General features: G+C 57.8%; 1 protein-coding gene across 1 annotated transcript; it reads left to right on the top strand.

Annotated features, from left to right (window-relative positions):
- Positions 1-1,682: 1,682 nt before the first annotated feature.
- Positions 1,683-20,609, top strand: VPS11 (VPS11 core subunit of CORVET and HOPS complexes). Its single transcript, XM_066606048.1, has 16 exons — positions 1,683-1,864; positions 5,019-5,167; positions 5,745-5,880; positions 6,783-6,946; positions 8,526-8,758; positions 10,120-10,327; positions 11,607-11,758; positions 12,836-13,022; positions 13,093-13,236; positions 13,314-13,478; positions 13,567-13,728; positions 14,861-15,000; positions 16,113-16,315; positions 18,188-18,359; positions 18,705-18,927; positions 20,142-20,609. Exons 1-16 carry the CDS (start codon positions 1,723-1,725, stop codon positions 20,304-20,306), a joined length of 2,745 nt encoding a protein of 914 aa, XP_066462145.1. The 5' UTR covers positions 1,683-1,722; the 3' UTR covers positions 20,307-20,609.
- The last annotated feature ends 2,993 nt before the right edge of the window (positions 20,610-23,602 follow it).

Genomic DNA, 23,602 nt, shown 5'->3' with positions numbered 1-23,602 from the left:
GTACATCGATGCTATTTAACACCAGTGAGGTTATACATGATGGGCAGAGTACAGTCTGGCAATTGTATTAGGTGTGCATGTGATGGCACGTGATTTGGGAATGTCCATGTCACGTCTGCTTGGCATACTAAAGTGCCAGACCTCCATACAGACGCCTGATGGTGTCCAAATACAACTGCAAACACACATAGTAATTTGCAAGAATCAATTTGTTACGATCATGAGGGCAACTAAAGTACGGGGCCCACACGATCATGACCAAAGAATACACACGGGTTTCAGACAACTGGCCCTGAACTACAGGGGGGAGTAACATGCCCCTACTTAAGCGGGGACATCGCCCCAATAAAGGGCGGCCCAGCCGTATTAGGATCTGGGCCTTGCTGCTCCTAGGAACCACACCACCAGAACAGGACACATACACATGCCACCAAGACAGGGACAACTGGACAAAGTAAGCTGACACACAGCCGGAATCACACCACACAGCAGCCATTGTCTGCCTTGTAATAAAGGCAGAAGAGCATCATTGTTGTATGATACAGGCTGTGTCATGTGTCGGTGATTTGTGTACACAACTTCTCATATAATTCGGACCAGGCCATGAAACACGCTAAGAAATCTCAAAAGAGTTCCCTAACACCGTAATGTAAAACGTGGTCTGAACACAAAGCCTCTGACCAGCGAGGATTGTGGCAGCCATTAAGGAAGGGGGCTCACTGGATCTTTCTGGATCTCTGCACACAGGACGGTAAATCCTGAAAAACCGCGCTGTATTTACAGAAACGGACAGTGGATGATCCGGAGGCCAAACGCAGCACTGTTAGCTTCCAGGGATCGATGCGTGAGGCCTCAACCTGCCAGCAACAACCTGAGGCTAGGTGGGCCTCGGCTCCCATCGGACTCTCGCAGTCACTGTCAGCCACGAACACATCCGCTACCCAGGCTCCACTATGAGGGTCGCCCGCGGCGGTCCTGCTGCCTTGCCTCCAACGCAACACTGCAGAGTCTGCGGACGAACGTGGCCACCATTTTTTTCCTCCCTGCCTTTGTATAGATCCATAAGGGCTCATTCACACCGGAGTGCGGCGCACGGAATATGGAGCGAATAGAAGCAATTTTTGGTCACATGAAAAAATATGCAGCATTTCCTATTTTGGCGCGTATTACACAGCGAAACAGGCCATAGAAGTTAATGAGCCAGCGCACGCATACAGGGCAGCCGCGCATTCACCGAGTATCAGGACAACAGGCCCGTGGTCATATAAACTGTATTTACACAGAAGACCTACAGAAGGGCCACAATCTATAGCAATAGTCGCTTTCGGTCTGCGAATATGCTGCGCATTCAGGAACTGAAATATGTGGATGTGGATGAGCCCTTAGGAAAGAAATTCAATTGGCTTCCATGTAAAACGCGGGTCACGGGGCGGCTGCGTCCAGCCGCTAGCAGGCATGGTGCTGTGAACTGGCCGGACAAGGGGCGCCACACATGAGGACAAGATTTGGGGGATTAAACACCCTTCTACATTCTTCAGATATAGTAACAAAGTGATAATTAGCTATGACGTTTGGGCATGTCGCCCGTAGCTAAGATGGCCGCGGCGCGCTGACCGGAAGCTGCGGCCCGCTGGGAGGACCGGAAGCCGCTGCCGGGATGATTTGACAGTTCACCCTGTCACGTGGTGTTCCCCCAGATCATGTGACCGGGAGGACGCAGCCATGGCGGCCTACCTGCAGTGGAGGCGATTCGTCTTCTTTGAGAAGGAGCCGGTGCGGCTGTCGGGTGAAGGCGGGAAGGCGCTGACCCTGCCGCCGGGGCTGACGGTGTGCGACTCCGGCCGGGGCAGCTTGCTGTTCGGCGGTATCCTTTACATGTCTGCAGAGCAGGGGAACTACAACTCCCAGCAGTCTGGCTGAATGCAGCCGCAGCGCAGATGTTGAGTTTTGCGCCCCGTTCGGCTACCGATGAGACGTGCAGCTTGTTGGGGGGTCAGAATGCGCCGCAGACACGGTTAGCGGACCGCCGCCGTCCGCAGACAAGGAGCGCGTTGCATCTGCAGCGGCGAATGCGTCATGTATCCGCACACTTCGGTGCTTGTCTGCTGGGGGTATCAGCCACGGTGATCGCTGCCTGCGGGAGGCGCCGGCGGGTCCGCTGCAGATCCGACATCGCTAAAACAGTCCAAGCAGATCTGCCGCGTTTGGCGCAGTGAATCCACGTCAGACGGCCCCCACGGACGCAGGTTCTGTGGCCGGTCCTCTGTCCTCCGCCCTGCTGGGGGCGCTGTGCCGGCCCTGCTCCGGAGGTCTGACGGTTTTCGTGGAGCGAGCCGCGGTGATCCCTGCGCTCTGCGGTTTGGTCACGCTCCCCGTGTTGTAGGCGGCTCCCTGCGTTCCGGGTTCTTACTGCTGGGACCTCCCACTTGTCGGCAGCGCGGGGGTCCCTGCAGGAGGCTGGGGGGGGGAGCGGCTGCACTTGTGACCTATTGTTGGCGCCGCGTTATCCGCACCAGGAGCGTCGCGTCCGTAACGGGTTCTGGAACGCCTGCAGTTAACGTACCCCGAAAACCGCAGTCGGGACCCCCAATGGGTGACATAGAAAATAATCCCGATAAACCGGAGACGGGGCGCCGCCAGGAGACCGCCGGCCACTCCCCCCTCAGTCTGCAGGCTCCTCCCCCACTGACCTCTAATGAGACTTTGGGTGCACAAATGTGCAGGAAAATGGAGCGTGTGAATGAAATCGGCACGGTCTGCTCTCTGTGGATCACGCGGCGGATCTGGCCGCAGACCGGAGGGTTTAAGCTGCGTTTGCACCGTGCAATTGATGGGGCTGAAATAAACCTGCCTAAATGTGCGCAACGCGCGGCGCGCTCTTTGGGCGCGGTGATTTATATGGGGAGCCGTGGCGGCGCCGCTCTTTGGGCGCGGTGATTTATATGGGGAGCCGTGGCGGCGCGGTGATTTATATGGGGAGCCGTGGTGGCGCCGCTCTTTGGGCGCGGTGATTTATATGGGGAGCCGTGGCGGCGCGCTCTTTGGGCGCGGTGATTTATATGGGGAGCCGTGGCGGCGCCGCTCTTTGGGCGCGGTGATTTATATGGGGAGCCGTTGGGGCGCCGCTCTTTAGGCGCGGTGATTTATATGGGGAGCCGTGGCGGCGCCGCTCTTTGGGCGCGGTGATTTATATGGGGAGCCGTGGCGGCGCCGCTCTTTGGGCGCGGTGATTTATATGGGGAGCCGTGGCGGCGCCGCTCTTTGGGCGCGGTGATTTATATGGGGAGCCGTGGCGGCGCCGCTCTTTGGGCGCGGTGATTTATATGGGGAGCCGTGGCGGCGCGGTGATTTATATGGGGAGCCGTGGTGGCGCCGCTCTTTGGGCGCGGTGATTTATATGGGGAGCCGTGGCGGCGCCGCTCTTTGGGCGCGGTGATTTATATGGGGAGCCGTTGGGGCGCCGCTCTTTAGGCGCGGTGATTTATATGGGGAGCCGTGGCGGCGCCGCTCTTTGGGCGCGGTGATTTATATGGGGAGCCGTGGCGGCGCCGCTCTTTGGGCGCGGTGATTTATATGGGGAGCCGTGGCGGCGCCGCTCTTTGGGCGCGGTGATTTATATGGGGAGCCGTGGCGGCGCCGCTCTTTGGGCGCGGTGATTTATATGGGGAGCCGTGGCGGCGCCGCTCTTTGGGCGCGGTGATTTATATGGGGAGCCGTGGCGGCGCCGCTCTTTGGGCGCGGTGATTTATATGGGGAGCCGTGGCGGCGCCGCTCTTTGGGCGCGGTGATTTATATGGGGAGCCGTGGCGGCGCCGCTCTTTGGGCGCGGTGATTTATATGGGGAGCCGTGGCGGCGCCGCTCTTTGGGCGCGGTGATTTATATGGGGAGCCGTGGCGGCGCCGCTCTTTGGGCGCGGTGATTTATATGGGGAGCCGTGGCGGCCCCGCTCTTTGGGCGCGGTGATTTATATGGGGAGCCGTGGCGGCCCCGCTCTTTGGGCGCGGTGATTTATATGGGGAGCCGTGGCGGCGCCGCTCTTTGGGCGCGGTGATTTATATGGGGAGCCGTGGCGGCGCCGCTCTTTGGGCGCGGTGATTTATATGGGGAGCCGTGGCGGCGCCGCTCTTTGGGCGCGGTGATTTATATGGGGAGCCGTGGCGGCGCGGTGATTTATATGGGGAGCCGTGGCGGCGCGATCTTTGGGCGCGTTGATTTATATGGGGAGCCGTGGCGGCGCGCTCTTTGGGCGCGTTGATTTATATGGGGAGCCGTGGCGGCGCGCTCTTTGGGCGCGGTGATTTATATGGGGAGCCGTGGCGGCGCGCTCTTTGGGCGCGGTGATTTATATGGGGAGCCGTGGCGGCGCGCTCTTTGGGCGTGGTGATTTATATGGGGAGCCGTGGCGGCGCGCTCTTTGGGCGCGGTGATTTATATGGGGAGCCGTGGCGGCGCGCTCTTTGGGCGCGGTGATTTATATGGGGAGCCGTGGCGGCGCCGCTCTGCTTGACGAGTTATAAATCCGCATCGGGGAAAAAACACTCCGTCACGACGGGACGTACAGATACCCGTTACCAATCTATGGGGCGCGTATTTTGGCACACGTGTGCCCCGTAGGCCCTTGCCGAGTGACCCAAGGACGTGCCACGCCTCTGGATGTCAGGGCGGAGCTATCCCAGCTGGTCGGGGCGCCATTCTGTACGCTGATAGTTGTGCAGCTGGGGGGGCCGTAAAGGGATTTTCCCACCAAGTCCACTTGTCCCCGTAAGTATGAGTGGCCCTGTCGTCACTAGGGCCCCGTCCTCTTACAAGGTTGATCCCGGGACTAGTGATGTGGGCGAGGACTGTACTTTGGCGTGGAACCGCACGAAGATCGGCTCCGGTGGCGGTAACGTTCGTCCTCTGCTTGCAGCATGTGGGATTTGCCGCAGGTTTGATTCCAACACTCGTGCGTTCTGCGGCGTCCTTTATGGCGAGACGGTCGTTCTCGGCGCCGGTTGTGTCTTTGACGGAGCCTCAGATATGACCGGCCAGATCTGGTTCCTGCCGCGCTCGCTGCAGCTCTCCTGCTTCCAGGCCTACAAGCTGCGCGTCACCCACCTGCATCAGCTGAAGCAGCACAACATCCTCGTGTCGGTCGGCGAGGACGAGGAGGGCGTGAACCCCGTGGTAAGTGCCCCCAGCTGACATTACTGTACGGCCGAGGACTGGCGGTTTGATGCGCAGGAACATGGGAAGCGGCGCCCAACTCTCTTCTGATCATCCGGCCATGTTTGAGCGGTTTTAAGGCCAGCTAACGCTGGAAGAGAGAATGTACTGATTCTCCCACCGAGATGGGGCAGCGGGACGGACCTCCTGCGACTCGCTGAGCCTTCATGGAGCTGAGCGAGGAGATCCGCGGCCCCCGGACGTGTTCACGTATGTGGGGAAGTAGAAAGTGTTGGCCGACAATCCGCAGTCCCTGGATGAGCCGAAGGACAACCATCACAAGCACTGGCTGCGGCATCACTGTTGGAGAGCTGCAGCCAGTATCAGCCTACATGATGCAGAGAGGTGAACCCTGCCAGCATCTGTTGGAACACGGGGAACAGTCCACCTGCTGCCCGTTGCTGCCGCAGTATTGTAGAGCTCGGGCTGCTTCTCCATGACCCACCCTGTAGTTACCTGTGATGCTTGTTGGCCCGTCTGACCCCTGATGCTGCACGGCCCCCCGTATGCGGACGTTTAACCTTGTTTTACTTCCTAGGTGAAGGTTTGGAACCTGGAGAAGCGGGACGGAGGTAATCCCCTCTGCACCAGAATCTTTCCTGCAATTCCTGGTAATAAGCCAACGGTTGTGTCCTGCATCACCGTCCACGAGAACCTCAACTTCATGGCCATCGGTAGGCGGCGCGGAGGAGGACTGTAGACATTTCAAGGAAGCGTAGTGCTGTGCAGGGCTTGGTGTTGCGCTACCCCCCTCCCCCCTTCCCCTTGGCGCTGCGTCGCCCCCCCTCTCCCCCCCCCCCCTCCCTCTCTCCCCCCCCCTCCCTCTCTCCCCCCCCCCTCCCTCTCTCCCCCCCCCTCCCTCTCTCCCCCCCCCCTCCCTCTCTCCCCCCCCCCTCCCTCTCTCCCCCCCGGCGCTGCGTCGCCACCCCCGCTCCCTCTTCCCCCCCCCCCCCCCCCCCGCGCTGCGTCCCCTCCCTCTTCCCCCCCCCCCCGGCGCTGCGTCCCCTCCCTCTCCCCCCCCCCCCCCCCCCCGGCGCTGCGTCCCCTCCCTCTCCCCCCCCCCCCCGGCGCTGCGTCCCCTCCCTCCCCCCCCCCCCCCCCCCCCCCCCCCCCCCGGCGCTGCGTCCCCTCCCTCTCCCCCCCCCCCCGGCGCTGCGTCCCCTCCCTCTCCCTCCCTCCCCCCGGCGCTGCGTCCCCTCCCTCTCCCTCCCTCCCCCCGGCGCTGCGTCCCCTCCCTCTCCCTCCCCCCCCCCCCCCCCGGCGCTGCGTCCCCTCCCTCTCCCCCCCCCCCCCCCCCCCGGCGCTGCGTCCCCTCCCTCTCCCCCCCCCCCCCGGCGCTGCGTCCCCTCCCTCTCCCCCCCCCCCCCCGCGCTGCGTCCCCTCCCTCTCCCCCCCCCCCCCCGGCGCTGCGTCCCCTCCCTCTCCCTCTCCCCCCCCCCCCGACGCTGCGCCGCCCCCCCTCCCTCTCTCCCCCCGGCGCTGCGCCCCCTGCTTGTAGATGTGTGTAGTCCACCACCTCTTCAGCTACACTGCGGCCCATTTCCTTTGTATCTCCTTTTCTCCTCCGTGCCTCCAGGTTTCACCGATGGAAGTGTCATCTTAACCAAGGGTGATATAACGCGGGACCGACACAGCAAGACACAGATCCTGCAGGAGGGCAGCTATCCGGTGACTGGCATGGCCTTCAGACAGACTGGCAAGACCACCCACCTCTTTGTGGTGACCACAGAAAGTGTGCGGGTAGGCGGCGCTCCACAGGGGTCCCTCGGGACGCCGACACCTTTAGGGGGACGTCATTTCGCAGCCTGTCTTGGTCTTGGGGACGCAATGATGTTTGGGGGATTTTAATCTCTTTTCAAAAGCTACAGCTTCTTCTCTTTTCCCATCGTGTCGCCCGGTGGGGGGGGGGGGGGGGTGTTGTTGGCGCGGCGGGCCGCAGTTTTATTGGTGCCATTGTTTTTATCTTCTCTTTTCCCATCGTGTCGCCCGGTGGGGGGGGGGGGGTGTTGTTGGCGCCGCGGGCCGCAGTTTTATTGGTGCCATTGTTTTTATCTTTTCCCATCGTGTCGCCCGGTGGGGGTGGGGGGGGTGTTGTTGGCGCCGCGGGCCGCAGTTTTATTGGTGCCATTGTTTTTATCTTCTCTTTTCCCATCGTGTCGCCCGGTGGGGGTGGGGGGGGGGTGTTGTTGGCGCCGCGGGCCGCAGTTTTATTGGTGCCATTGTTTTTATCTTTTCCCATCGTGTCGCCCGGTGGGGGGGGTGTTGTTGGCGCCGCGGGCCGCAGTTTTATTGGTGCCATTGTTTTTATCTTCTCTTTTCCCATCGTGTCGCCCGGTGGGGGTGGGGGGGGGTGTTGTTGGCGCCGCGGGCCGCAGTTTTATTGGTGCCATTGTTTTTATCTTTTCCCATCGTGTCGCCCGGTGGGGGGGGGGTGGGGTGTTGTTGGCGCCGCGGGCCGCAGTTTTATTGGTGCCATTGTTTTTATCCATATTTTTTAGACTCCTCCGCAGATGCAGCGACATCAGATGGGGGATTAATTTAATGTTCTTTTTTTTTTTTTTACTGTCCCTGTAGGGACTGTGAACCCGCGATACTCTGATAATACACTGCGATACGTCTGTACTGCAGTGCATTATCACTGATCATGGCGATCGCAGGCCGACTGTGACGCCATTAACTGGTTGCCACGGGCCCTCTGATATTACGTGGCGGAGGGCTGATGATATCACATAGGGGGCGCCTTCCCGCTGTGCACCTTTTTACGTAGCCTGGTTAACATTGATTGTGGCGTGTAAGGGGTTAACGGTGGGGATGGCTGTTCACACTGATCCCTGCTGTTAGTCCCATCTGGCTCCTATTGTGGATGGTCTGAGTTCAGCTTCTGAGCCGCGTCCTTCATGGGATGTAAGTGAACAACTATTCGCAAGAACCCGGCGTGTAAATATACAAGGAAGGGTAAAGTCCCTCGAAAGGTGTGAATAGCCCCGAGAGGTGACACCCCGAAATATCACAAACCCTGAAACTCATAACCCCCGTGTTCTCATTGTGGAGTCACGTATCACCGGCTGCCCCCGGGGTCTCCGCCGGCTGCTGCCCCTCCCCCCCCCCCCCCCCCCCCCGAGGTCTCCGCCGGCTGCTGCCCCTCCCCCCCCCCCCCCCCCCGGGGCTCCGCCAGCTGCTGCCCCCCCCCCCCCCCCCCCGGAGGTCTCCGCCGGCTGCTGCCCCTCCCCCCCGGAGGTCTCTGCCGGCTGCTGCCCCTCCCCCCCCCCCTTCCCTCCCCGGGGGCCTCCGCCGTCTCCTTACTTTGCTTTCTCTTTAGGCGTACGAGCTGAGCCAGAAGGACTACCCGTACACAGAGTTGGACTCTCACGGCTGCGGCCTGCGCTGCTCCGCTCTGACGGACCCCTCGCAGGACATGCAGTTTGTGGTGGCCGGTAACGAGTGCGTCTACCTCTACCAGTCGGACGAGCGCGGACCCTGCTTTGCCTTTGAAGGCCAGAAGCTGATCGTGCATTGGTATCGCGGTTATCTCGTCATCGTATCCCGAGAGAGGTATGGGGGCCGCGCCTCCGCTCACAGCCAGTCCGCACATCACATGGTCCTGCGGTCAGCCTGACGCTAAACGTGTCCGCCAGACCGCGAGGAATAGAGGTGACACGTGTGTTAGCACCGAGGGTACCACCCCATAAGGGGGCTTCTGCAGGGAACCTCGGACCTCCGGCTCAGTTGTGTTGCCCGCCCTTCGGTGGTGTCGCCCGCCCTTCGGTGGTGTCGCCCATTTGCCACCAGACACACATGGAGCCTGGAGTCAGGTACCTGCCGTACGGGTTGTAGCGGGTCACAATGGACCTGTGCAATGGCTTCCGGGATGCTGCAGATCATGGCCGGTGGTCCGGGGGGCCGGTAGTCTCTAATCACAAGGGGTAAGGTCTGAGGGACGTGGAGGAAGAAGTCCCTACAGTCACCACCGGCACGGACGATCCATCTGTATGGCAGTTGGCTAACGTCTGACCTCACTGTGATATGGGGGCCCGTCCGGGTGGGATTTTGTGTTTCGGCTGCGGCAGGGGCCACATTTATAGGGTCCAGGTACAAAATCCCTGGGATTGTTTCCTCGTGGATTCACTGCGGGGGAGTCGCCGTACGCTCCACGGAGGCAGGAGGTCTCCCCTCCCCCACATTCTGCCGGAAGGCGGCTTCATCACTAAATACTCCATGAACCCTTCGCTTTCCGTTAGTTGGCACGCTCTCGCAGGAGGAACGCCGTCGCACTTGGTCGTCCGGTTTTGGGGCCAATAATAATGTAATCCGTAGCGATAAGACTAATGTTTGCCGGAATCTTCCGCGCGGTCGGCCGCCGGACGTCCAGCTCTCTACTCGCTTACAGATTAATCCTCTTTCCTTATAATCGGAGCACCACTTACGGATTGTGCGCCCGCTGGGCGGAGTTACACTGATCTTGGCTGGAACGTGTGGTAGACATTAAGGCACCCAACGCTCTCCTCTGCCCAGTGGCAGCCAAGATGGCAGAATAAGACTCTTTGGGCCTCGTTTATCCGGACTGTCCGACAGGGAGACGTCTCTGCTGCCCAACCAATCACAGCGCAGCATTCATCTTACATCAGCAGCTTGAGAAATGAACACTGCGCTGTGATTGGTTGGGCAACGGAGACGTCTTACTGGTGGGCCGTTCTGATATTGTTCCATTTGCTCTCAGACTTCTCTATCTGAGGGGCGCTGGACGGGAGCGCTGGGGTTTCGCGTCCGCGGATCGCTTGGAATAACTTCGCACTTCAGCCGTTTTCCTGTAAATGTGAGACGCGAACCGTGATTTGCGCGCGGCCTTCGATCTGCGGTGTAATGTGCAAACAAAAAAGACTGACCGCTGCGGCGCCTTCTGTTCTTTCCCACAGATCGGATTTTGCGGTCCGCGGTGGGGATAACCACGCCCCGGAGCGGCAGACGCTGACCGTGTACGACCTGGGAAACAAGCTTATCGCGTACAGCTGCTTCCTGAATGATGTGGTGGACGTCCTGGCGGAGTGGGGGTCCCTCTATGTTCTTACCCGGGACGGACTCCTGCACGCCTTACACGAGAAGGACACGCAGACCAAGCTGGAGGTATGCGGATATAGCGTGTAGCTATCCATACGAGCCGCTGCCTTACATGTTTATCTGTGATTGGTTGCAATATCTGCATTTACAGCCACAGCGGTGCAGATCACACACTGAGGCTCTGGACGCCCCTGCACTCCCCTCAGCCACCACTAGGTGGAGCTCTGGACGCCCCAGCACTGCCCTGCAGCCACCGCTAGGTGGAGCTCTGGACGCCCCAGCACTGCCCTGCAGCCACCGCTAGGTGGAGCTCTGGACGCCCCCAGCACTCCCCTGCAGACACCGCCTGGTGGAGCTCTGGACGCCCCAGCACTCCCCTGCAGACACCGCCAGGTGGAGCTCTGGACGCCCCAGCGCCCCCCTGCAGCCACCGCCAGGTGGAGCTCTGGACGCCCCCAGCGCCCCCCTGCAGCCACCGCCAGGTGGAGCTCTGGACGCCCCCAGCGCCCCCCTGCAGCCACCGCCAGGTGGAGCTCTGGACGCCCCCAGCGCCCCCCTGCAGCCACCGCCAGGTGGAGCTCTGGACGCCCCCAGCGCCCCCCTGCAGCCACCGCCAGGTGGAGCTCTGGACGCCCCCCTGCAGCCACCGCCAGGTGGAGCTCTGGACGCCCCCCTGCAGCCACCGCCAGGTGGAGCTCTGGACGCCCCCCTGCAGCCACCGCCAGGTGGAGCTCTGGACGCCCCCCTGCAGCCACCGCCAGGTGGAGCTCTGGACGCCCCCCTGCAGCCACCGCCAGGTGGAGCTCTGGACGCCCCCCTGCAGCCACCGCCAGGTGGAGCTCTGGACGCCCCCCTGCAGCCACCGCCAGGTGGAGCTCTGGACGCCCCCCTGCAGCCACCGCCAGGTGGAGCTCTGGACGCCCCCCTGCAGCCACCGCCAGGTGGAGCTCTGGACGCCCCCCTGCAGCCACCGCCAGGTGGAGCTCTGGACGCCCCCCTGCAGCCACCGCCAGGTGGAGCTCTGGACGCCCCCCTGCAGCCACCGCCAGGTGGAGCTCTGGACGCCCCCCTGCAGCCACCGCCAGGTGGAGCTCTGGACGCCCCCAGCGCCCCCCTGCAGCCACCGCCAGGTGGAGCTCTGGACGCCCCCAGCGCCCCCCTGCAGCCACCGCCAGGTGGAGCTCTGGACACTCCTATGAGCTCCCTCTAGTGGTGGCTGCAGGCAGCAGTGTCGTCATCTTGGCGGTTTGGTGTGCTGGTTTCCTTCCTCGTGATCCCACCACAGCCGTCCGATAAATCTTAGATTGTCGTCACATGGATGTCATTTTTCTTGTCCGCCTTTCAGATGCTCTTCAAGAAGAATCTCTACGTCATGGCGATCTCCTTGGCCAAGGGCCAGCACCTGGACAGCGACGGGCTGTCGGAGATCTTCCGCCAGTATGGAGACCACTTGTACAGCAAAGGAGACCACGATGGCGCCATCCAGCAATACATCCGGTATCTTGTAGTTCGGCCCCGCTGTTACGGCACTCGGGGCTGCAGTCGGCCCCCCTCCACCATAGACCGGCTAGTTCTCTGATTGCCCCCATTATTGTATTGTCTTTGGGGGTCCTCCACTGTTTTTTAGTAAAGGTCTACTTACCTCTGTTTGCCACCAGCTGACAGTAGTCCGCAGGCAGCAGACATGGAGGCCATTATTGGGCCCCTGCCCCCACCCATCGGCAGTCTGCAGTCGCATCACATGGGGGCCGATCAGGTGACTCGGAGGCTCCTCCTTCTTTCTAACAGTATGGACGGGATCCAGGTTACCTCCAGTCGCCGACCCGGGTCCCCACTTAACTCGGCAGATCCCCCTACAGATAATAGATGTGTCATTATGCATTAAATGATTAACCCCTTAGGGGCGCGGCCGCGGATTCTTATTTCTTCCACTTTCCTGCGGCTCGTTAGTGGCGGGATGGGCTGCAGGCTCCTTTGTACGTTTTGGGGTAAATCTAAGGTATGGCGTTTATTACTTTGGGGGCCGGTGCGGATAAGCCTCTGTTCCTGCCGTTGTGTCCTTGCGGTTCCTCTCACCCAGCCCCCACCGCGCGGCGGAATAACAGAACGTCTCCTTTAATGCCGGTTCGATGCGACGAGGCCAGTTGGTCCGGCTTCACATCTGCGCTGTAACGTCTGTTCGGGGTGTCCGCCGCAGACCCGCCACTAAATACCGGACGGAGTAGCGCTGCCAGACGGCGGAGCGGAAACCCAACGGACCCCATTCTAGTCAGTCAGGTCCGTTTGGCCAGGGGGTTCCCCTTTCCTGCGCCCCTAATGGAGCAGGACACGGTATCGCCCGCCGCACATGTGAAGGCAGCCTTGTGTATTCTTTAGGTTTTTCTTCTTTTTTATAATGTTTGTTTTTGCCGCTCGCGAACCGCTAACTGCGTTGTACCGGCCGCAGGATTGTAGAGGAAAGTCCCCAAAATCGTTGCATTCAAAGCCGTCCGCGCCCTCAAGGGGTTAACGCGTCTTCCTGCCTTGTCCTGTCTGTTACTTCCTAATCCTCGACTCTTCTCCTCCGGCCAATAGCACGATTGGGAAGCTGGAGCCCTCCTATGTCATCCGCAAGTTCCTGGACGCCCAGCGCATCCATAACCTGACGGCGTACCTGCAGGCGCTGCATCTGCAGTCGCTGGCCAACGCCGACCACACCACCCTGCTGCTGAACTGCTACACCAAGCTGAAGGACAGCGCCCGCCTGGAGGGGTTCATCAAGGTGAGGCGGCGCTCTGTAGTTGGCGTCCCCCATGCAGACCCGGAGGTGACTTCTGCTCTTGTTCCTTCAGGCCAGCGAGGGCGAAGTACATTTTGATGTGGAAATAGCCATCAAGGTTCTCCGCCAGGCCGGCTACCATTCCCACGCCCTCTACCTGGCGGAGAAGCATGCCCATCACGAGTGGTACTTGAAGATCCAGCTGGAGGACATTAAGGTGACCCCCTGGCGCTGCCTGTAGAGAACCTTCTCTGTGTGGCTCTGTCTTCATGCGTCTTGTGCTCTCTGTCATAGAACTTCCAGGAGGCGCTGCGATATATCGGCCGCCTCCCGTTTCCTCAAGCCGAGAGCAACATGAAGTGTTATGGGAAGATCCTCATGTCCCACGTGCCCAACGAGACCACCCAGCTGCTGAATGAGCTTTGTACCGACTTCCCCCAGCCTGGCGGGGGCAACAGGGTGAGCGGCGTGCAGCCATTACCTTGCATGGGGTTGCTGTAGCCAGGCCTCCTGGCTCTGAGCGCTCAGCTTTCCTCTTGTCATGTAGGCCAACCCCGAGGAGTACATCCCCATATTTGCCAATAATCCCTGCGAGCTGAAGACGTTCCTGGAGCACATGACGCGGGTGCAGAGCGACTCCCCGCAGGGCGTCTATGACACTTTACTCGAGTTACGACTGCAGAACTGGGCGCATGAGAATGACCCCCAGGTAAGGCGGCGCAGCACATGGCGAAGCGACGAGTTTTATGTTTGTGACCATTTTATATGCAGCTGCTGGGAAAAAACCTGCACAGAGGAGCCGTTTCTAGGGTTTAGTTTTCCATGTCGCTATATACTTAATATCTCATCAATATATATAGACAGCACAGAGTTCACAATACTCACAGCTCACCTCCTCCCCTCCCTGTACATACAGGATTACACTGAGAGGAGACACTTATATACAGATAACACAGGAGCCATCATTCACAATAGTCACAGCTCACCTCCTCCCCTCCCTGCACAGACAGGATTACACTGAGAGGAGACACCTATATGTAGATAACACAGGATCCACTATACACAATAGTCACAGCTCACCTCCTCCCCTCCCTGCACAGACAGGATTACACTGAGAGGAGACACCTATATATAGATAACACAGGATCCATCATTCACAATAGTCACAGCTCACCTCCTCCCCTCCCTGTACAGGCAGGATTACACTGAGAGGAGACACCTATATATAGATAACACAGGAGCCACCATTCACAATAGTCACAGCTCACCTCCTCCCCTCCCTGTACAGGCAGGATTACACTGAAGTGATACCTATATATAGATAACACAGGAGCCACCATTCACAATAGTCACAGCTCACCTCCTCCCCTCCCTGTACAGACAGGATTACACTGAGAGGAGACACCTATATATAGATAACACAGGACCCACCATTCACAATAGTCACAGCTCACCTCCTCCCCTCCCTGCACAGACAGGATTACACTGAGAGGAGACACCTATATATAGATAACACAGGACCCACCATTCACAATAGACACAGCTCACCTCCTCCCCTCCCTGCACAGACAGGATTACACTGAGAGGAGACACCTATATATAGATGACACAGGATGTTAGTAACTGGGTATTGCGCACTCGTTCTGTTGCCTCGCAGCGCTGAGGTTCCAGGATACAATTCAAGTCCTTCCAGCTGTTGTCTTTGATGCGGCTTGAACCCCGGATGGCGGCGCTGCCCACTGAGCCACCTCTACCTTCCGTGCTGCCCACCAACTGGCACAATGAGGGTTGATGATTGGCAACACATAATGGTATGAAGTAATTGCCCCGATCTCCAACAGGCGAAGCGGCAGCTGCAGAACGACGCCATGACGCTCCTGAAGAGCGGACGCTTCAAGAACGTGTTTGATAAAGCGCTGGTCCTCTGCCAGATGCACAACTTCCAGAAAGGAGTCCTGTATCTGTACGAGCAAGGCAAGCTGTGAGTGGCCGTATATCGGGGTGCGGGGTGGTGAGGGGCGCCATATGTTGGGGCACGGGGCGGTGAGGGCCGCTGTATATTGGGGCGCGGGGCGGTGAGGGCCGCTGTATATTGGGGCGGTGAGGGGCGCCATATGTTGGGGCACGGGGCGGTGAGGGCCGCTGTATATTGGGGTGCGGGGCGGTGAGGGCCGCTGTATATTGGGGCGGTGAGGGGCGCCATATGTTGGGGCACGGGGCGGTGAGGGCCGCTGTATATTGGGGTGCGCGGCGGTGAGGGCCGCTGTATATTGGGGCGCAGGGCGGTGAGGGCCGCTGTATATTGGGGCGCGGGGCGGCGAGGGTCGCCATATGTTGGGGCGCGGGGCGGCGAGGGCCGCTGTATATTGGGGCGCGGGGCGGCGAGGGCCGCTGTATATTGGGGCGTGGGGCGGCGAGGGTCGCCGTTTGTTGGGGGCTCGGGGCGGCGAGGGTCGCCGTTTGTTAGGGGCTCGGGGCGGCGAGGGTCGCCGTTTGTTGGGGGCTCGGGGCGGCGAGGGTCGCCGTTTGTTGGGGGCGGCGTTGGGGGCGCGAGGGGCGCCGTTTGTTGGGGGCGCGGGTCGCCGTTTGTTGGGGGCGCCGTTTGTTGGGGGCGAGGGGCGCCGTTTGTTGGGGGCGAGGGGCGGCGAGGGGCGCCGTTTGTTGGGGGCGAGGGGCGCCGTTTGTTGGGGGCGAGGGGCGGCGAGGGTCGCCGTTTGTTGGGGGCTCGGGGCGGCGAGGGGCGCCGTTTGTTGGGGGCGAGGGGCGCCGTTTGTTGGGGGCGAGGGGCGCCGTTTGTTGGGGGCGAGGGGCGCCGTTGGGGGCGCGGGGGGGCGAGGGGCGCCGTTTGTTGGGGGCGCGGGTCGCCGTTTGTTGGGGGCGCCGTTTGTTGGGGGCGCGGGGCGCCGTTTGTTGGGGGCACGGGGCGCCGAGGGCCGCCGTATGTTGGGGCGCGCGGGGCGGCGAGGGGCGCCGGATGTTGGGGCGCGCGGGGTGGCGAGGGGTGCCGTATGTTGGGGCGCGCGGGGCGGCGAGGGGCGCCGTATGTTGGGGCGCGGTGAAGCACGTCGTCGCTCACTCTGGCTTCCCTTCCAGCTTCCAGCAGATCATGCATTACCACATGCAGAACGATCAGTACCAGGAGGTGATAGAAGCCTGCAAGCTCTACGGGGAGCAGGAGAGCTGCTTGTGGGAGCAGGCGCTCAGCTACTTCGCACGGAAGGAGGAGGACTGCAAGGAACACATTGCCACAGTACTGCGGCATATCGAGAGCAAGAACCTCATGCCTCCACTGCTGGGTAAGTAGTCCCTAGATCTGTCCCTCCACTGCTGGGTAAGTAGTCCTTAAAGAGGCTCGGTCCTCACGCCAGCAGGGCCATCCACTTCCACGGCGTCATTCGTTCCTGCTCGCCCTCATTTCTCCATCACTTGGCTTGCGGCACGGAGTGTCAGGCAGACGGTGAATGGATTGACGGAGCGGCAGGGACCGCCAACCAGACAGTCCCAGCAGCGGGAGGCGAGTCTAAAAGCCCTATGGAGGAAGGGGGGGGGGGGGGTGAAGAAAAGAAAGACGTCCTTGGAGGCCGTTGAGCCATTAACCTCTTGGTGACAAGTCATTATTAACCCCTTGGCGACGCAGCCTATTTTGGCCCTAAAGAGGCAACGATTTTTGGGGGGATTTTCATCTCCACCTTTCAAAAGCCATAACTTTATTATTCTGCCCCTGTCGCCGGCCGTGGAGCGGTTTGGGGGTTCGCTGACTGTAGTTTTTATTGGTATCATTTTTGGGGGTAATTATAATCTATTGTAAAATTCGTATTAACTTTTTTATGCCGGGCGAAGAGAAAACCCTTCAGATTTTTCTGTTTTTCTTTTCCAGCATCGATGATAGATTTATTTTTTTTTCCCCCTTCAGGTTTTTTCACAATTAAAAACCTTCTAATATTCTATATTTTTCGCACATTCAAGGCCCCGTAACTTTATTGTTCCCTAGGCAGAGCTCTGAGGGCTCGTTTCTTGCATGCTGAGCTGCAGCCTTTATGGCCCCCTTGGACTACGTGTCCTTTTGATTCGCTTTATTGTGGGGGGGGGGGTCGCAGGTGAAATAAAAGGGGTTTTCCAGGTAGAATATCAGGATCGGTCACCAATAGTTGATCTGCTGGGGTCCGTCGCTCATCAGCTGAGTGGGTGCATGCTGTCGGCGCCACAAATACACAGAGGTCGGAGCGGAGGCAGCAGAAGTCCCTGCGCCGACCTCTGAGCAGTGGCCGGCGCTTGTAACTGCAGGGATTGCTCGCGTTGATTTCAATGAGATTCCAGCCTGCAGTTCCAAGCACCGGCCACTACTCAGAGGTCGGCGCAGGGACTTCCGCTGCGTCCGCTCCGACCTCTGTGTATATGCGGCGCTGCCAGTAGTATTCTCTCTGGAAAACCCCTTAGACCAAAAAAGCATTTTGACAGTTGTGGGTTTTTTTTGTTTTTTTTTTACATTTTTATGTCCGTTGGGACTTGAACCTGTTATCACTCTGATAATACATTGCAGTACTTTTGAACTGCAGTGTATTATGGCTAATAGTAGTGATCATAGACAGGGCAGACGGAGACACCGTTGTGTAGCTTTTGCTTGCCATGGCAACCCATCGGCCCTCTGTGATTTCATAGCAGAGAGCCGATGATGGCACAGAGGGGGCATTTTCTCTGTGAACCCTTTGCATGCCGTAATCAACATCGATTGTGGCATTTAAAGGGTTAATGGTGGGGCCCGATGTTCTCACCCATCCCTACTGTAGCAGCGGGGGGGGGGGGGGGGGCTGTCGTCACAGCCAGCTCCTGCTGCGGATGGCGCGGGCTCTGCATCTGAGCTGTCCGTAGGCTGTATGCTGCTGCGCTGGGGAGGAAGGGGTTAATCCGCTTGTATTCTCTATCTGGTTGCTGTAATAAACCTTCCAGAAGCGGCGCCTGTGACCGTATTGGAAATGTGCGGATTTTCCAGGCCTTTCGGGTGGTGGCCTCAGTCTCCATGTGCCCGTCTGTCGGGCGCCCTTAGGCAGAGGCCGGGCATTCTTCAGGCAGTTAGTATTGTGATGTAACTTGACCAAAGCTGGTTTGCGTGGCAGCCGGGTGTTGGCGCGTTCTGTATGCGCCTGACCCAGTCTCCGTTTGTCCTGCAGTGGTGCAGACGTTGGCACATAACTCCACGGCCACCCTGTCCGTCATCAGAGACTACCTGATCAACAAGATGCAGAAGCTGAGCCAGCAGTCGGAGGAGGATGAGAGGACCGTCCATCAGTACCGCGAGGAGACGGCGCGCATCCGGCAGGAGATCCATGAACTGCGCAACAGGTGAGAGGCGACTGCCGATATGTAGATCTGTACGGAATGTCCAAACCGCCTTGGAGGATCCCCTGTGCGGGTGCATCAGAGTGACCCGACGGTAGTACATCCGGAGGTAAGCTCGCCCTACGCTTTGGGCCGCAGATCCTTACCAATCGACCCAAGTTTCCCATAATGGTGGTAATAAAAGCTGCAGCGCCCCCTGCATGAAGTGAGCCGTCACCGAGCCCAAATGGCCGAACGGGTAAAGTTGTGACAGAAAGCAACGTTTAATAGAAGAGACTGCCGGCTGTAGATCTGCTGTCTTGGTGCCGAGACGTTGGTGTCACACTTATGTATTGTCCTTCATGTCAGCCCCAAGATCTTCCAGAAGACCAAGTGCAGCATCTGCAGCAGCGGGCTGGAGCTGCCGTCCGTGCACTTCCTGTGTGGCCACTCCTTCCACCAGCACTGCTTCGAGAGTTACGCGGAGAGCGACAGCGACTGCCCCACCTGCCTGCCGGAGAACCGCCAGGTCCTGGATATGATCCGGGCTCAGGAGGAGAAGAAGGACCTGTATGACCACTTCCAGCACCAGGTCAGTGCTACCCCACCCATCATATCCTCTGGGGAGCGAGGAGCTGCGCCCGCATGTGCAGTCGTTGTCCGCATAGATGCAGCGGCGCCTCCAGCCTGCATGTGCGAACGCAGTAACTTTGTTGCCTGGTTGCTCTTTTAGGTTGCGTAACTTACAACTCCACATTACTGCCAGGTCCACGGAGCACAAGAAGGACTTGAAAGGGACCACAGGATAGGTGATAGTCTGATGGGTGGGGGTCTCACAGCTGAGACCCCCACTAATAGGGCTCCTGTGCCCCCCTCCTCTCCTCACTGCAAGCTCGCTAACCCACCACCGTGACATGGAGATTGGAGTGGGGGTCACACTTGCATGGTGCCACTCCATTCATTTCAATGAGGTTGATGAAAATAAAGTACAAGTGCCGTTATCTGGGCGGTCCCAGTGAAGATGAGTGGAGCGGCATCGCGCAATTCAGTCTCTTGACTGTGGGTGCTGCAGCGCATCTGCAGTCAGGTGAGGGTCTAAGCGGCGAGACCCCGTGGATAGGTGATGAGTCCGTCTTGGTACAAGCTCTTTAGGTGTCCCTGTTCTTTTGTACCTCTCTACTGCAGCCACTGTACACTGCTGAGGCCAGTGATTGGCTGCACTGGTCAGCGTGTATACAGGATGTCACTGCCAGCTGCAGGGGAGGAGGGCGGTCGGTGCAGCGGCACATTGTGTATGGGCCCCTTTACATTCAGATTCTCACTGGTAACTGAACGGATTGTTGCAGCAGCGACTGAATAACAATTAGTTTGTTGCATCGTTCAGTTTCTGCAGGGAGGAAAATCGAATGACTATCGTCCTGTGTAAACCCCTGAATGGAGGCGGCCGGTGGGAGCGATCCCCAGCCCAGACTGCCTCCATTCACTGAGTGATCCTCGCTCCTGGCTGAAAGCACAGGAGCCGAACTGTCGGCCGCTGAAGTGCTTAACAGGCGTCCCGTCTAAAGCGATCCGTACGCGTGTATATATAGTTTGTTGGTCATCTCCTGCCCTCAAGTTTTTGCTGATGTAAGAATGGCGCAGAGGCTGCAGGAAGTTCCTTCTCTCATCAACTTTCATGCAGAGGATCTAAAAGATCCCATAAACTTAGTACAGCGGGGAGGCAGGAGATAACCCGAGTGTCGATCTCCTCTTCTATTAGTCCTTTAACCTCGTTTACAAGTAACTTTTTTTCTTCTCTCCCTCAAGTTGAAGTATGCGAATGATGGCTTCAGCGTGGTTGCAGAGTACTTTGGTCGTGGTGTATTCAACAAATTGACGTTGATCACAGATGCGCCTGCAGGCAGAACGGCCGCCGCGAAAGATGCCGGACTGCAGCGGGACCTTCTTATCCACACCAGGAGGAATGTGTAGTTCATGGGCGAGCTGGATGCAACTGCGAACACTTCTGGTCAGTAACTTGGCTGCAGCCCCACGAACATGGCGGACCGGTGATGAGGGGACTAGTAAATGAATAGGAGCCAAAGCTGCGGAATCCGTCTCTGGACTTAAAACTGCAGTGTGGAGAAAACAATACGGAAACTCCAGGGTGCGCCGCGTAAGAGGTGACCCGAGTATTGGTGACTCGTGAGGAGGAGCCGCCTCTCTGCATATAATCACCGCCATAGACAAATGTGTAGGCGGAACATCTCATGTTAGTAAAAGTAATTGTCTTGGCTTTATGTCTGCTGTGCCTGCTCTGTGTATGCTATGGAGCGCTCGCACATCACAGCCCTGCTGCACAACCTTCATGTAGACTTTTAAGCCATTTTCATTGGAGATCATGAATATCAGAGACCGCGGCGTCATCGTACGCTGCTGCAAAGCCATCTTATGTAAAATACTGAAAGGGCAGAAGTGTCTGGCGCTGCGTTCAGGGGCTCTGGGAATAGTTTATACTGGCCTCCGATACAATCAGAATTCTCCTTCGTGGCAAATGAGCTTAATTTGTCAAATTACAAACTTTCTGCTGTTTGCAAAAAAAAAAAGCAAAAACAATTTAAATATCTCAATATAACTAATAGAACAAGTGGGCGCTGCAGTCACCATAAAATACGACTGCTACTGCCTCACAATTCTTTATCCCATAGAATACATTTGCCAATCATTTCTGGTCTCAAGCACACCTGATGCCATTAATCAAGGGCTTCATTAGTTGCAGCAGGTGTCTTTGAGTTAAAACCCTTCCGATACCTAGACTGGTTAGGGCGTTGGTGTCTGTAGTGTTTAACTTAATGTTAGTAGTAGGGCTACAGCCAGAGGGGAGTCCAAAAGTTATAGAAGACATCATTGTCTTGTATTAATAAGGTGAAGGTAGAAAGGCCCCGAATGTTCCTAAAGTTACAGCTGGCAGCAGGCCACAAGATCAGAGTCACACTCACTACACTACCTGCATATGGCAGAAAGAGGGCGCTATCACCAGCTGCCATCCAGCTTCCTGAGGAGGCAGGTAGGCAAAAACACTCCAGTAACTGCAAACGATCTGCAGCGAGATCTGGTGGCGGCAGGACTGAGGTTTCCATTAGCGCATGCTAACCGCAGAACGTCTTCTTGACTGAACTCCAAGATATACACCCTTCTCCTTGCCCAAAAGCTCAAGAAAAGTCGCCTCCAGTACGCTTAAACCCATACAAATGAGCCACAGAACAGAAACCCAAAAGAAAACTGGAACTTTTGTGGCCTCTGGATCAGCGATGTGTCTGGAGGAGGAAGAAAGAAGATGCTGAAAAATGGGTATAGCTTCTGCCACTTGGAGGCGACACTAAGCAAAAAAGAAAAAAGTAGTCTCCTACCAACAGCCTTCTTCCTTGCAGGCACCGAGCCGACCAGTTTGTATACAAACAGTAGATGGAAATGTACTTGCCTCTTCCTTGAGTCTGAGGCAGCCTCCGTGGGCTTGATGCCCTGACCCATCTCTAGACAGAACCCACTCCAAGCAGCAAGTTAGTTCCCAACACCCCCTTCAGCGGTATGAACCCCCATAGACGGGGAGATAGAAACAAGCATAGAAATGCAGCAAACCTGTTTAGTGGGTAGGTGTCTCTGCCGCAGACTGATGGAAGTGAAGATGGCACCAGCTTCCTTTTTCCTCCCCCTTATCGGCAGTGGCATCCATGGGGATTGAGTAGCTACGTTGAGGGAAGGTAATCTTGTAAAGCCGTACTGCGGTCTCTCGCCCACAAGACGGGATGTCCAAGGGTAGCGGTCCAGGACGTGGTGCCGAAGCCCAAGATGCTGTCTAACAGACGAACTGAAGAGGCGCATCGCCGAGCTCTGCCCAAGACCTGGTGGAAGCGGCAGGAGTTCCTTAGGCCAAAATAATAGATAAGGAAAGGAGTGATTTCAGTCCTGTTGGCACCGGGGACCTTACTGGCGGCTCGTCCTTCCTGCCCTCAAACTATTGCACAGATAATGTACAATATGTAAAACTCCATTTCACCAAGGGCCACATCAGCATTCTGGTTGCCTTCAAAGCGCTGTTTATCATTGTAAGAATGTGTTTTAGGGGAGAGAACAGATGGAGCAGAGCAAGGTGCTAGGCCAGAAAAATTGGGGCACAAGTCCTCCATTCAGACACCTGCCTCTAAACGGCCAGGTAGAGTAAAGGAAAAAGGATGGGATTAGCAGAACCTGGTGAAAGGCTCCTTAAGACGAAGCTCTTACGGGATTGAGCAGGGGTATAACACAACGGCGTCAGATCTGTGCAGCAGGCGCACAGGATACAGACAGGCAGGCTCGAACAGCGCGTCCTCTGCAGGATGGTAACGAGGACCAGCCAGGCTATACAAGCCACCTCAGCATCGGAGCTACGGCAAGCAGTGCTGTACCTAAGGATAGACCTAGGAGAAGCAGACAGGCGTGCAAACTAAGGGCTGCAGTAATAGCCGCAACGCTCAGTCCGCATGTACCTGACATCGCAGTGTAGGACCAATATGGTGACCACAAATGAGTCCACAGTGCGCTAAAGAGTTTTTCTGGCACAGCTCAGGATCTTCTGTATCTGAACCTCACCGGCCATGAAGAATAAAGTGGCGGGCTGGATTCGGTCCCCGAGGCTTGGGTGCCACATGCGAGCAGAAGTCTTTAATTCTGTGTAAATAATAACTGCACATAACCGAGCTTCAGACTCCAAGAACTGGAGAGGAAGGTAAATTAGCATCTGACATAACCTTTGGACATTCTGAACCAGATCGGCAGGTAGGGCTCATGGGAAGGTTGGGGACAACCACCACCAACAGAAGAAAGATATGGAGACCCTCCGCTTTTGGACAAACGACAGCCGGACCGCTTCTTTGACTACCTGTTAGACTAATGATGCAGAGAAAGGCACCGGGTGCAAGACACTAAATACTGCTCTAACTTATGTGAGCAGCAGCGGCCAATCAGAGCATCATATAGTGTCTAACCAATCCTGATGCATGGTGCAGCGATGATCTGAGCAGCAGAGCGTCAGTCTTCGTTCAGGATCGCAGGATCGCTTTAAGGTTGACCTCGTCCAATGAGTCAGAAGCTAGGTGTATAAGGACAATGGAGAGCTCCCAGGGCAAGGAGATCTAATATTGGGTCTTGGGCTCATTATGCCTTTAAAGAAGTGTCTCACAAGCTGGTTGTTTGACAATTTGTAGTCTAAACGGGTATTCATTGCCTAAAGTAAGGTGTTAAAGGGGTAG

Source organism: Eleutherodactylus coqui, chromosome 6 (assembly GCF_035609145.1).
Source record: "Eleutherodactylus coqui strain aEleCoq1 chromosome 6, aEleCoq1.hap1, whole genome shotgun sequence".
Lineage (NCBI taxonomy): Eukaryota > Metazoa > Chordata > Amphibia > Anura > Eleutherodactylidae > Eleutherodactylus > Eleutherodactylus coqui.
This window is presented reverse-complemented; position numbering and strand designations above follow the sequence as displayed.

Bases quoted from the DNA above. Each gene is read 5' to 3' on its own strand.
- VPS11 (XM_066606048.1), top strand. From the start codon at position 1,723: ATGGCGGCCTACCTGCAGTGGAGGCGATTCGTCTTCTTTGAGAAGGAG. The intron at 8,759-10,119 runs GTATGGGGGCCG...TCTTTCCCACAG, and splicing joins GTCATCGTATCCCGAGAGAG to ATCGGATTTTGCGGTCCGCG. The intron at 15,001-16,112 runs GTGAGTGGCCGT...CTTCCCTTCCAG, and splicing joins CTGTACGAGCAAGGCAAGCT to CTTCCAGCAGATCATGCATT.